Here is a 14,248-nt window from a genome sequence, read left to right on the forward strand (position 1 = left end):
TAACTCCAAGGTGAGTCAACAAGGACATTTCTAATGACTCCACGATGGAATGTACTACACAGAGAAAACACAAAGGTAACGGCAGATACCTGGACATACACTCACGGGCGCATGCACACAGGGATGAATGAAGGCCCTGTTTGGTTAAGAGCTGTCCAGGCAGTTTACCCAAGTCCAGGCATAGAAGGGCACATAGAAGGGCACTGCCTGGCACAATGGATGTGTTGTTTTCCTACAGTGTGTGCCACAAGCCAAAATTCACCTAACAAAACATCCTTATCACTTGTTCTCTTGAGAATGGGGGGAAATAATCTGATCCTAGACCTGTGCCTATGGGTAACCTGTATTTGGGGTTGAAATAGTGCTTAAGCAGTATGGTGACATAATGATAATGTTATGATAACAATGACCTTTCCTAGTCTGGCTACCAGTAGGTTAAGCGATCATTCCACTCCTTGCCACTCCTTGTCATGCTAAACCATCTTTGCCATATGACACAGAGAACAAGGAGTGGACCGTTAGAGAAACAGACTGGTACCCATGCTAGACCTTTCCATCATACCGGTTCAATTTCTGTATATTTAGCATGCAGGATGAAGTAATATAATGAGTCATTATGAGCTTATCACATCTGTTAGGATAGGAAACATTGACACAGTTCCTGCCTCCCAGATATAGCCTGGTCCCAGATCTGTTTGTGCCGTCTTGCCAACGCCTATGGTCATTATCACGCCAATGACCATAGGCATTAACAACACAGCACAATCAGATCTGGAACCAGGCTATCCCAGATATACAACACGCTGAGTAACTTAAATCACACAATTGGTAAACATTTCTCAAGTTTGCTGGAATTAAATTATATTGCTGGGAAGCAAATAGAGGAAGTATCTTAGAGGAGATGAGATCAACTCCTATTTGTGTAAATATTGCATTAGGATGACCAGACCTGTTGGCTGGTACACACCGAAACAAACATAACATGATACGCATTGAGACTTCTGCTCGTGCTCTACTTGCTAAGCAGCACAGTTTAGAGTCAACACCCAACCTATTACTCCTTCCAGGAACAATCCCTAGCCCCTCCTATGTAGATCTGATAGTGATTTGTTAGGTGTAAACAATACAGTAAGAACTCCACCCAGCCTATCAAAAGGCCAGAAGACGCAATTACCATACTTTGTGCACCTATCGAATTCTATCAGCTCTACCGGAGTGTCTGGGCCAGAGGTTAGGGCTCCGTTAGGGCTTGTCTATGGCTCTGTCTCGGGGGTTATTAAACTGGGTTGTGTCTGACTAATCCTGGACGTCATTTCCAAATTCCAGATCAACCTTTAACTGACACTACTGCCTGAAAGGTAAAGGAAATGATTGGCAGAGCAGAGTGGGACGCGTGTGTGTGTGCATGTGCATACCAAGGACACACTGGTGTGACAAACAGTGCTGTCTGCACACCTTTGGAAATTTCCACTGGCTGCTCTCTCTCTCTATCCACTCCCCCACCTTCCAACCTAGCCTACTCCCCTACTGTAGCTCCAGCATGAACAGGGAAGTGCAGTTTCCCCCCATTGGCCTTGTCTGTGATTGTGAGTGTGTGGGCTGGCCTGTGTGATTAGGTATTACTGAGGTATGTATGTTCCTGGCTTGGCTGATATGAACGCTTGTTATGGAGACAAAAGGCAGGGCAAGACTGGGCTCCTTCTACAGGAGGAGAAACACAACACACTGACAACAGGAACGCTTTGGTGTTTGTGTGTTAACATGGCTGTGTCTGACCCAGTTCATTGTGGCATTGTGCAGTAACTTGCATCTGTAAATAATCAGATCAATGGCCTGATGCCTTTTGTACATGTCTGTGTGTTCTAAACTGCCCCCTGATACCTCCTAGCAGTGTTGTAGTACTCCAGTCTAGGACTGTGACTTGACTTGGACTCGACCAGTGGGGAATTGGACTTGGACTCGACCAGTAGTGACTGTCAGAAAAAGTATCTTGCTGCATAATTGAACATACTGTACTAGCTACAACAGCAAATGTTAGAGAGCTGTGTTATCTAGTTATCCTTACAATGTGAAACATATTAACAGATTTGACATTTAAACATTTTTTGAACCGCAGCTTTTAGCAATACCAAGGGACTCGTGACTCAACTCGTGACTCGAGTATAAAGAACTTGCAGTCAAGGTTTAGTGACTTGACTACATCCCTGCCTTCTAGTACTATCACTATAGTATAATACTTTAGTAAGGTATGCAACCTGTTGAAAGAGCTGAGTCCTCATACTGATACAGTATTACTGCAGTATAGTACTGTCAGCTGACTCCTCATACTGATACAGTATTACTACAGTATAGTACTGTCAGCTGACTCCTCATACTGATACAGTATTACTACAGTATAGTACTGTCAGCTGACTCCTCATACTGCTACAGTAGTACTACAGTATAGTACTGTCAGCTGACTCCTCATACTGCTACAGTATTACTACAGTATAGTACTGTCAGCTGACTCCTCATACTGATACAGTATTACTGCAGTATAGTACTGTCAGCTGACTCCTCATACTGCTACAGTATTACTACAGTATAGTACTGTCAGCTGAGTCCTCATACTGATACAGTATTACTGCAGTATAGTACTGTCAGCTGACTCCTCATACTGCTACAGTATTACTACAGTATTGTACTGTCAGCTGACTCCTCATACTGCTACAGTATTACTACAGTATAGTACTGTCAGCTGACTCCTCATACTGATACAGTATTACTGCAGTATAGTACTGTCAGCTGACTCCTCATACTGCTACAGTATTACTACAGTATAGTACTGTCAGCTGACTCCTCATACTGATACAGTATTACTCCAGTATAGTACTGTCAGCTGACTCCTCATACTGATACAGTATAGTACTGTCAGCTGACTCCTCATACTGCTACAGTATTACTGCAGTATAGTACTGTCAGCTGACTCCTCATACTGATACAATATTACTACAGTATAGTACTGTCAGCTGACTCCTCATACTGCTACAGTATTACTCCAGTATAGTACTGTCAGCTGAGTCCTCATACTGATACAGTATTACTACAGTATAGTACTGTCAGCTGACTCCTCATACTGCTACAGTATTACTCCAGTATAGTACTGTCAGCTGACTCCTCATACTGCTACAGTATTACTACAGTATAGTACTGTCAGCTGACTCCTCATACTGCTACAGTATTACTACAGTATAGTACTGTCAGCTGACTCCTCATACTGCTACAGTATTACTCCAGTATAGTACTGTCAGCTGACTCCTCATACTGATACAGTATTACTACAGTATAGTACTGTCAGCTGACTCCTCATACTGCTACAGTATTACTACAGTATAGTACTGTCAGCTGACTCCTCATACTGCTACAGTATTACTCCAGTATAGTACTGTCAGCTGACTCCTCATACTGCTACAGTATTACTACAGAATAGTACTGTGTACAACCCTTTACAGTGCTGACCTTAGATTCAGCCCTCGTTTATTTCTTAACGTTGGTTGTGTGACTCACAAGCTGAAAATGTAGTCAAAAAAGGGATGACAACAACAAAGGAATAAGGAAGCTTCACTTGGGTCCACGTCATTCACTCATTACAGGTGGATTGTAAAAACGTTGTGAAATACATTTGTGCATTGCCTACCAGTGTCATCATTGTGTTGTTGTGGTGTACTACATTGTAAAATAACACGTTTCACTTTGTGAATGCACTGCAGTGTATCATAATGAAGCTTACAGTATTACTGTATATGATTCGCTAGTTGAATTGGCCTCCATCTAGTTTCAACTGATATGCATAAAACACAATGAAAAACATTCATTCAATGAGTTACTCTCCAAGTCACTCAGTTAATGTGGGAAAAGGTCAAACTCCCAAGGCACCAGCATTGAAAAGATTTCACTCTGCGTTTGTCACATCTCCATGACAGTGGTACAAGAACCCTATGTGCTGTATGAAACAACCAGTTGAACAGGATACAGGATCCCCATCCCTTTTCCCCTCTGGCTGGATGTAACTGAAGTTCTCTCTTTAGAGATCTCAGAAATATATGATTCCTCTAGCCGTACACCACTAATCTAGCAGGTAAATAAATTGAACAAGAGAGGTATAATCTTTGAGAAGAGAGAAACTGATACTTAGATGTTTCCCTCCCACTACCTTGTATCATGTGTGTTCATATCACCCTCCATCCTTTCTATGGCATAAAACAGTAACTCACTTTGCCAGTTTATCTCTGTAAACCTAAGGCTCTAATCAATCCATATCATGGAAATTCAGAGTTAGTGGAGGCTGCATTCACGGTAAACTTTGCATTGGTCAGCTCAATCGGGAATAACCTTTACAGTATTTCTAGTGTGCAATATACTTCAGCGATACAGATTGAATAGTGCCCTTAACAAGCCTGCAAGACAGCCTTCATGAGCAACGATGTCCAAGCCACCAGCAAGTTAAATGAACAAAGAGAATCATCATATGACATACGCTTTAAGGATGACATTTCATCAAGGACAATTTGATAGACATCTTTGTATTAAAAAACATGTTTAAAAGTACAGTCATGGCAATAAGTAGGTGAACATGATTTGAAGAGGATTTGACCAAAATATATTATATTTGCTAATTATTCTATTGCTATACTGTATGTCCCTCCAAAAGGTCCTTTCTTGAACCTTATATGCTACGGTGTGTCCATAGTTCCGTCCTTACATGTCCTCTCGTACTTTTGGGCTCTTATTTGCCTTTAAAAAAGCGAATCCCTCATGTCCTCAAAACTGCAAACCCAACCAGAGGTCCAATCCTTTCCCATGGAGCTGACATCTCTGACCAATCAAGTGCAACCAAACCTGACCCTTTAGCCTATCTCTCAATTGTTGTCAGCGGCCTATGCACCAGGAGGAGTAAAAAGCCCTTTAAAGTAAGCAAAGTAACTGTCTCTCAACTGTCTTTCATCCTGCTCCGTACATCCGACGGCAGTAGATCCAGCAGGTTGTCCTCTACCACAAGATTACTGGTCTTCAAAAGGGGACAGTCCCCTATCTCCGGCGGTAGAGAGTCTAGTCTGTTCCCCTTGAGCTCCAGGCGCACTAGCTGGGCCAAGTTAGCCACCCTGGGGCTAAGCGAGAGCAGGCAGTTGTTTCCCAACGCCAGAGTCTTGAGCCTCTTGCAGGAGAACAGCTCCTCCGGCAGCTGTTCCAGGGAGTTAAAGGCTGCTGAGAAGAACTGGAGACTCTGGAGTATCCCTACCTCGGCTGGTAGCGACGTGAGCTGGTTGTGGGACAGGTTCAAGTGCCGGAGCTTGGTGCAGTAGAAGAGACGTGACGGAAGTTTCCGGAGCTTGTTCCAACTGACGTTCAGCGTCTCTAAGGACTTCAGCTTAGCAATGTGCTCAGGGATGTAGGTGATGCCGTTGTGCCAGAGACGAAGAGTTACCAGGCGCCGGCAATGTTGTAGACTCAAGATCTCCTCTACTGTCGTCAGCTTGTTTTCCTTTAGGTCCAGTTCCTGCAGGCTTGACAGGCTGAAGACCGCGCTGGGGATGCGCTCCAGCTCACATCCTATCAGCTCCAGAGAGGCCAGGTTGGTCAACTTCTTTAGGCTGCTGAAGGCTTGTAGTTTGAGGCCCTCATTATAGATGCAGAGACGCTGGAGGTTGACTGCCACATCCCCAACACTCGGAGGGATCTTGGTTAGGCGGCTGCGAAGCGTCAGGACTCTTAGAGCTTTGAGTTCTCTCAGGGAGTCTAAGGTTGCACTGCGGGAGAGTTCGTGGGTCAAAGTGCCACTCAGGTGGAGCTCTTCGAGACTCTGAAGTGTGTACATCCACATTGGTACCTGCTCCAGTCCTTCAAAGGCTAGCCGGAGGACCTTGAGGTTCTCTCTGAGGTGGGTCAGGGCAGCCAGCTGGAGCTTGGCAGGGCAGTGGATGAGGGACAGCTCCTGGAGAGAACCTAGCTGGATTACACTGGAGGAAATAGTCACGTTGTTTAGCAGCTCCAGTTTGAGAGATTCCACTTCAGGGACATCGAAGACGGTGTCAGGGAGACCCGGGAGCATGAAGAGATGGAGTTCCTGACGGTTGTCGGCGTTCCGGGAGAGGCGTCCCCGCAGCTTCTTGCCGGGCCACTCGTGGTTGAGGTTGACCTGGCGAAGACGGCTCTCGCTGACCTCGGAGAGGAAGACGGCGAAGCGTTTGGAGTAGAGCGCATCATACTGGTCGCTGAGATGGAGGAGGAACGCAAAGTCATTCTTGACGTCTGGGATGTCGTTGATACCCGTCTCCAGCCTAACATGCTCAAAGGAGTACTCTTTAAGAGGTCGATGGAAGAGCCAATAGAGGGTGTAGATGCACAGAAGTCCGTAGACTCCCACAAAGCAGATGTAACAGTAGCACAGCTTGGAGAAGAGGTGGGCTTTGGTGTGGTTGCAGCAGTAGATTTCGAAGCCGGTCAGCTCCGGAGGAACTGAGCAACGAACTACAATCTCAATGTTGGGGACCAATGCAGCGCTGTAACAGGTGATGAGGACGAACTTGAAGACCTTGAGGGAGGTCTGGAGAACGTACATCAGATAGAGCAGATCCGCCTCCTCCACATGCGTTCTGAACTTCTTCACCTTCTCGAACAGAGCTTTAGCCTGCTCCCCTTCCTTCCTGTCCAAGAGTGAATCCGCTGGCTGTAGTTCCGGGTTCTTCTTCTCTGGATTTGACTTGATGGATGACTGCCGGAGAAGTCCCACCATCTCCTCCTCCGCCCCTGGCTCACTGTCCGGCGAGGCAGCGAACGCCGATGCCATCGACTTCGAAATGGTGTTCTTCCTCCATATCACCATCTTTTCCTCGCCACGCTCCTCAGACACCTCACTCAGCGCCCGGGTGGTCCATGGCGAGTCGAAACACTTCCCCAGGATGGTGACAAAGATCTCGATCTTGGATGACGTCCCAGGGAACTTGAACCAGAAGCTGCTGGCCACCATGAAGATCAATGTGTGGATTACCACCAGGTAGGGGAAGTACTTGCCGTACCAGTGCACGGCTCGTTCGTAGCAGTAATGGTTGACGAAGATGTACTGGTGGATGTCAAGGTTGTTCTTGCGTCCGTACACCTCCCGGATGATAGGGCTGTAAAATAAGAATTTGGATAGTCCCTCTGTAGATGCTGTACAGACTATCAGTAACATTTCAACTATCTACTGACCTCGCTCTAACCCAAAAACTATACTCTAAACGTAAACCTTATTCTAAACCTAACCCTAACCTTAGCAAGAAGTTGCTTATCAACAGATCCAAACTATCCAAATAGACATGTGTCTTTTTGCTTTATCTGGCCACCAGATTTCCCACCTTAGAAGCTAGGATTCTAACCTCTACCTCTAGGCTACCTACCTGACGGGCTTGACTAAGGTATGGTGCTCCCATGTCTCGTTCTCGCCGTGGCTGCGGATGTGGCTGCAATCGATGGCCTCTGGAGTTGAGCTGGAGAAATGGCTGGGAAGGCAGGAGATCTTCTCCTGGGTGAGCTATAATGGAGAGAGGGAGGGAAAAAGAGAAAGAGAAGAAGAGTGAGTGCTATTGGAAAGATTAGGCAATGGAACAACTTGCAGAGTAGCCACCTACATAACATAAGGCTTAGATTTTTGGGATCTATTTCTTTCCTGTTCCAGCTGATATCTAACAGACATGGGTTCAAATAGTATTTGTTTTCTTTCAAATACCGTTTGAACCCAGGTGTGATATCAACCAATGATTAGGATCGTGTGATGAGAAGATGACATACTAAATACGGAGTTAGTGGCCTGATTCCAGGGGAAACATTGGTCGATTTAGCAGCGGCATTGCTAAATGCATATAGGGAAAACACTAGTTAATGTGTCTCTCTTTTCCCTTCTCACTTGGAGGTCACCACCACTGATAAGAATGCTTTGTTACGTGGCAGGAGGAGATTTAAACAGGACACACTAATCAAATCTAAAATGTATTCATTATCCAGGGCCAAATGCTTTCTATATGGGATTGTACATTAATTTACTTTTTAAGTTGTCCTCACATATCACTAATAACAGGTAAACTTATTCAGGTAAAAGTATATCTCATTTATATAAAGTAAGTAATACCAAGTATTTTTATTTCATATACTGTAGGCACTCCTATTCTTATCGCTACAGGCTACACACCGACAACATCTGTCAAGATCCAACAGTTCCATTAGGTGCTTACATTCAGCTGTTGCAATGATGCCCCGGGGGCTAATCTGCTATGTGCTTTAAAGACGCACTCCAGCTATCTTTTGAATTTTTCCTGTTGAAAAACAATATCCCAAGAATAAATACAGTAATATACACACACTTAAAGGTAAAAAAAATAAAATGTTTTGAACAAAATAGTTTTTTTTTTAGACAAAACTGCAAACTTCAATAATTACCCTGACTGATGTCATCGGCCTCCATAGCCTCAAGAAGTAAAGGTGCTGAGGGTGCTACAGCACCCACTGATAAATCACAACAAAAAAACGACAAATATTCTAAGAAAAATACCCCCCCCTCCGATTAGAACGGTGCCTTACGAATGCTTGACTTTCTCAGGTGGGTCAGCCTGAATTTAAAATTGATTAAATTGAGATTGTTTGGTCACTAGCCTACACACAATACCCCATGTCAAAGTGGAATTGTTTTATTTTTCTTACAAATGAAGTAAAAATGAAAATCTGAAATGTCTTGAGTCAATAAGCATTCAAACCCTTTGTTATGGCAAGCCTAAATAAATTCAGGAGTACAAATCTGCTTAACAAGTCACATAACTCACATGGACTCACTCTGTGTGCAATAATAGTGTTTAACATGATTTTGGAATGACTACCTCATCTCTGTGCCCCACACATCCAATTATCTCTAAGGTCCCTCAGTCGTGCAGTAAATTTCAAACACAGATTCAACCATAAAGACCAGGGAGGTTTTCCAATGCCTCACAAAGAAGGGCACCTATTGGTAGATGGGTAAAAATAAAATAAAAAACAAACATTGAATATCTCTTTGAGCATGGTGATGTTATTAATTACACTTTGGATGGTGTATCAATACACCTAGTCACTACAAAGATACAGGCCTCCTTCCTAACTCAGTTGCCGGAGAAGAAGGAAACCATGAGGCCAATGGTGACTTTAAAACAGTTAGAGTTTAATGGCTGTGGTAGAAAACTGAGGATGGATCAACAACATTGTAGTTACTCCACAATACTAACCTAAATGACAGAGTGACAAGAAGGAAGCCTGTGCAGAATATAAATATTCCAAAACATGCATCTGTTTTGCAACAAGGCACTAAAGTAAAACTGCAAATAAAATGGAAAAGCAATACACTTTTTGTCCTGAATACAAATTGTTATGTTTGGGACAAATTCAATACAACACATTACTGAGTACCACTCTCCATATTTTCAAGCATAGTGGTGGCTGCATCATGTTATGGGTAAACTTGTAATTGTTAAGGACGGGGGATTTTTCAGGATACAAATTAAATGGAGCTAAGCACAGGCAAAACCCTAGAGGAAAGCCTGGTTCAGTCTGCTTTCCACCAGGCACTGGGAGATGTATTCACCTTTCAGCAGGGCAATAACCTAAAACACAAGGCCAACTCTACACTGGAGTTGCTTACCAAGAAGACAGTGAATGTTCCAGTTTTGACTTAAATCTACTCTTCGTTCAATGAAAATGTATACCTTCATTGGTGATTAGTTTGTTTGAGTTTAGTCTTACCTGTAAGGTGCATCCGAACACTCCGATCATGAGCATGGCGATACATAGGTATTCCGAGAACACATCCCACCATGGCTTTAGAACCCGGAACTCGGGGTTCTGTGATGAGGCAAAGTTCCGGAACTCAGTTACTGGTATCATCCTGATCACTGTAGCAAAGTGAGGAAGAAGAGAATGCAGAAATAATGACGAAGTGACCAGTTGAGGATTAAACCAAAAATAAGCATATCATAAGCAACATAATGTATGGCTTTAGTTATAGTCACTATATTACAAAATATCCATGTTTAAGGTTATAGTAAGCCTGCCCCACATTAGAAGATGCAGGTTGACGTTTACTGTCATGAATTTTGTCCTGGAGGCAGAACCGAACGATTTCTGCTATATGGGCAAGCTGTAAAGTCAAAATTGAATATATTGCAAAAATGAGCTTTTTGGTCTGTATTTAAAGTTAAGGTTAGGGAGTAGGGTTAGCAGTGTGGGTTAGGGTTAAAATCTGATTTTATGTCTTTGTGGCTGTGCCAGATAGTGACCACTCTGCAGAGCTGCCTACAGGGTGCCCCAGTATCTGTGCGTTAGAGACCTCTCTAGCACCCAGGAAGCTCCGATTCAAACTCTCATTCACCAACTCTGCAAGAGTTATAATGTCAAAATATGTTTGTTACTCACCAAAGAGTTTCGCTGAGCGACTATCTTCTTCTAAGTAAACATTTACAAGCAACCTTTTTTGGAATTGCATACCGGCCGTAACGGGAGTAAATGAAGATAGTTGCTCAGTGAAAATTTGATGAGTAACGAACGTGGTCAATTTATTAGGTACACCCATTGAGTATTGGGTCGGGCCCCGCTTTGCCTCCAAACGGCCTGACTTTTTCGGTGCATGGCGTTCAATTGTTGCTCAATTGCTATCAAGGGACCTAACATTTGTCAGGAAGAAATTCCGCACACCAGTACACCACCGCCACCAGCCTGTACCGTTGATACCAGGCAGGATGGGGCCATTTTATTTGTTGCACCATTTTCTGTAAACTCTAGACAGTGTCATGCGTGAAAACCCCAGGATGGCGGACGTTTCTGAGATACTGGATCCGGTGCACCTGGCACCAACGATCATACCACACTCAAAGTTGCTTAGGTCACTCGTTTTGCCCATTCTAATGTTCAATCGGACAGTAACTGAATGCCTCGAATGCCTGTCTGCCTGCTTTATACAGCAAGCCAAGGTCCCGTGACTAACCTCCAGGGTAAGATTCATGACACTAAATGCCAATTTGCTTAGAAAACTCATCTGACACAAAGACTGGATTATAAGCAACCTGATAATAACCTATAATTTAGGAAGAAAGATGTATTTTGTGTTTTCAAAAGGGGTTGGGGAGGGAATAGAATATATTTCTCCTGAGGTGTCTCCTACAGTATCTATGAGCCTTGCATGGGAAAACGAGGGGCCGGCCTGTAGCCGGAACTGTAGTCCAAAGTGGCCAAAGTACACTGAACAAAAACATAAACGCAACATGTAAAGTCCCATGTTTCATGAGCTGAAACAAAAGATCCCAGAAATGTTCCTTATGCAATAAAGGCTTATTTCTCTCAAATTTTGTGCACAAATTTCTTTACATCCCTGTTAGTGGGCATTTCTCCTTTGCCAAGACAATCCATCCACCTGATAGGTGAGGCATATCAAGAAGCTGATTAAACCTGTGTGCACACAGGTGCACCGTGTGCTGGGGACAATAAAAGGCCACTCTAAAATGTGCAGTACACAATTCCTAGAAGCTGAAAATGTCCCAGTTCTTCCATGGCCTGCATAAACACCAAACATTTCACCCATTGAGCATGTTTGGGATACTCTGGATCAACGTGTACGACAGCGTGTTCTAGTTCCCGTTAATATCCAGCAACTTCGTTCAGCCATTGAAGAGGAGTGGGACAACATTCCACAGGCCACAATCAATAGACTGATCAACTCTATGTGAAGGAGATGTGTCGCACTGCATGAGGCAAATGGTGGTCACACCATATACTGACTGGTTTTCTTATTTACATTTTTATTTATTTAACTAGGCAAGATCTACATCCCTGCCTTTTTTAAAGGTATCTGTGAACAACAGATCTATATCTGCATTCCCAGTCATGTAAAATCCATAGATTAGGGCCTAATGAATGTATTTCAGTTAACTGATTTCCTTATATGAACTGTAACTCAGTAAAACCTTTGAAATGTTTGCATATTGTGTTTATATTTTTGTTCGGTATAGTATGACAAGACAACAATGGCTGATCAACAGAGAGGTCTCTAAGGAAAGTGATACAGTTGAGGTAATCATATCTTGGGTGTTTTAAATTCAAGAGGTTCATGACCATTTCACAACAGGCTTAGTAGTTTTGTCTCCCTCGTGTCAGTGTATTTAAAGCAAATAGCCTAGCTAATGACTGAGAATGCAACTATTTCATTCTGAAAACTTTACTTATATTGACCAAAACCATAAACATTTCAACATGCTTTGTGAAAGTAGCCTACACTTTTATAGGGTAGCCTGCCTATAACTTATCCTATATTTTTTAAAAACGGACACTTTATGACTCATGTATTACATACAGTACACTACACAATGAATCAGGAAAACACAGCTTATTGCACGAGACAATTTATTTCACAGTTCGTTATGGCTCCTGCCATTCCTTGTGAGAAAAGCATCTGTCAGACAAAATTGAATACACAATTTTCGTTTACAAAAGTACAGGTTTAGACTATGAGTTCACATAATATATTTTCAAAACAATTAATGAGAGTTATTTTTTAAGTTCAAATGTATGAAATAAAAAGAATACGTTCAAAGAACCAACAGTTCTCAAATATTTCTGATATGAATTGTTTCAGAGCAGGCAACTTACCTGAGCTCGTGCGAGATCCACGGGGGGGGTAGTCCGCGAGTTGCCCTCCTAACAAAAAGTATCAGAACTCTGACCCATCGCTGCCAGTCAAGTCAATTGGCTATTGAGGCGGGGAAATACTTATTGTTTTCGGCTTTTAGTCGATGACAACATGGACCCAAGTTTAAGTTTGAGATAGTTGTTTGAGTGTGAGGTGTCGTTCAGTAGCCTACCACGCCACACAGGATTGTCGAAGTCCATACAGGTAATGCAAGCCTTCCGCCTCCTAAAATACGTACGACGCATCGACGCTTAATCTTACTTTGACTGGCCCACCCAGTGACAGTGTGGCAAAAAAAAATCTACCGATGTGTCTATTTTTTGCTTACATAGGCTATTAAATAGGAATGTCACCTTGACATTGATCTAGAATGAAGAGAAGTGCATCATCATTATTATTCAGCATTTTTTGTTTCTTTCTTGGTCTGTATAGTCATTTATATAACTCAACTGCATACTTTTCAATGGAGCCGAGTTGCGGGTCGGCAGAGTGTACCTCCGACTACATTGAGTCAGTATCAGTCGATACTTGCAGAAATGCCCATTCTGTAATGTGTACCTTGTAACTGTTTGGCCTGTGTAACTGCGTTATTTTCTTTGGGTGCTGCAACCAGTAGTTTTTAAAAATAAAAATAGCATTTTACGCGACCTCCACCAAGGGAGCCATTGTTAACAGAGAAGGAACAGCTTAGTTTTGGCAGGGGATGCATAGAATGCCATTTTTTTTAAATAAAAAACTATGGATTGCAACACCCACTGACAACTCTATAACAATCAGGACAAGCACACGTACACAGCGTTAAATAATGTATCTTTATAAAATGATCCATAAGACTGGCAGTGCATGCTTGAAGTGGCAAACTTCGAACTCTATTGGATTTCGCGGCGCAATTTGACAGGCATCACATAAAATGCTATTTTTTTGCAAAAACTATAGATTGCAGCACCCAATAACAATAACGCAGATAACCATGTGCAATGCCAAGCGTCGACTGGAGTGGTGTAAAGCTTGCCTCCAATGGACTATTGAGCAGTGTTCTCTGGAGTGATCACTCTTCCACATCTGGCAGTACTACTGACGAATCTGGTTTTGGCAGATGCCAGGAGAACGCTACCTGCCCCAATGCATAGTGCTAACTGTAAAGTTTGGTGGAGGAGGAATAATGGTTCGGGTTAGGCCCTTTAGTTCCACTGAAGGGAAATCTTAATGCTACAGCATACAATTACATTCTAGATGATTATGTGCTTCCAACTTTATGGCAACAGTTTAGGGAAGGCCCTTTCCTGTTACAGCATGACCATGCCCCCGTGCACAAAGCGAGGTCCATACAGAAATGGTTTGTCGAGATCTGTGTGGAAGAACTTGACTGGCCTCAACCCCATCAAATACTTTTGGGATGAAATGGAACGCTGAGTGCAAGCCCGGCCTAATTGCCCAACATCAGTGTCGAACCTCACTAATGCTCGTGGCTGAATGGAAGCAAGTCCCAACAGCAATGTTCCAACATCTGAAAGCCTTCCCAGAAGAGTGGAG

The 14,248-nt window shown here is 43.2% G+C and overlaps 1 protein-coding gene across 1 annotated transcript; it reads right to left on the reverse strand.

The window, feature by feature from the left end:
• Nucleotides 1–4,546: 4,546 nt before the first annotated feature.
• Nucleotides 4,547–13,213, reverse strand: LOC110485637 (volume-regulated anion channel subunit LRRC8C). Its single transcript, XM_021556737.3, has 4 exons — nucleotides 12,676–13,213; nucleotides 9,781–9,929; nucleotides 7,416–7,549; nucleotides 4,547–7,151 (listed from the first exon to the last, which is right to left on the reverse strand). Exons 2-4 carry the CDS (start codon nucleotides 9,919–9,921, stop codon nucleotides 4,970–4,972), a joined length of 2,457 nt encoding a protein of 818 aa, XP_021412412.2. The 5' UTR covers nucleotides 9,922–9,929; nucleotides 12,676–13,213; the 3' UTR covers nucleotides 4,547–4,969.
• Nucleotides 13,214–14,248: the final 1,035 nt, after the last annotated feature.

The sequence above is a fragment of the Oncorhynchus mykiss genome, chromosome 17 (genome assembly GCF_057628025.1).
Source record: "Oncorhynchus mykiss isolate SJ-2025 chromosome 17, ASM5762802v1, whole genome shotgun sequence".
NCBI classification, from domain to species: Eukaryota; Metazoa; Chordata; class Actinopteri; order Salmoniformes; family Salmonidae; genus Oncorhynchus; species Oncorhynchus mykiss.

What these genes read in the sequence shown, in the direction of transcription:
- LOC110485637 (XM_021556737.3), bottom strand. Translation starts at nt 9,921, where the DNA reads ATGATACCAGTAACTGAGTTCCGGAACTTTGCCTCATCACAGAACCCC. An exon ending in TGTTCGGATGCACCTTACAG is followed by an intron (nt 7,550 to 9,780) that starts GTAAGACTAAAC and finishes TCTCCATTATAG; the next exon opens with CTCACCCAGGAGAAGATCTC. An exon ending in ACCTTAGTCAAGCCCGTCAG is followed by an intron (nt 7,152 to 7,415) that starts GTAGGTAGCCTA and finishes CTTATTTTACAG; the next exon opens with CCCTATCATCCGGGAGGTGT.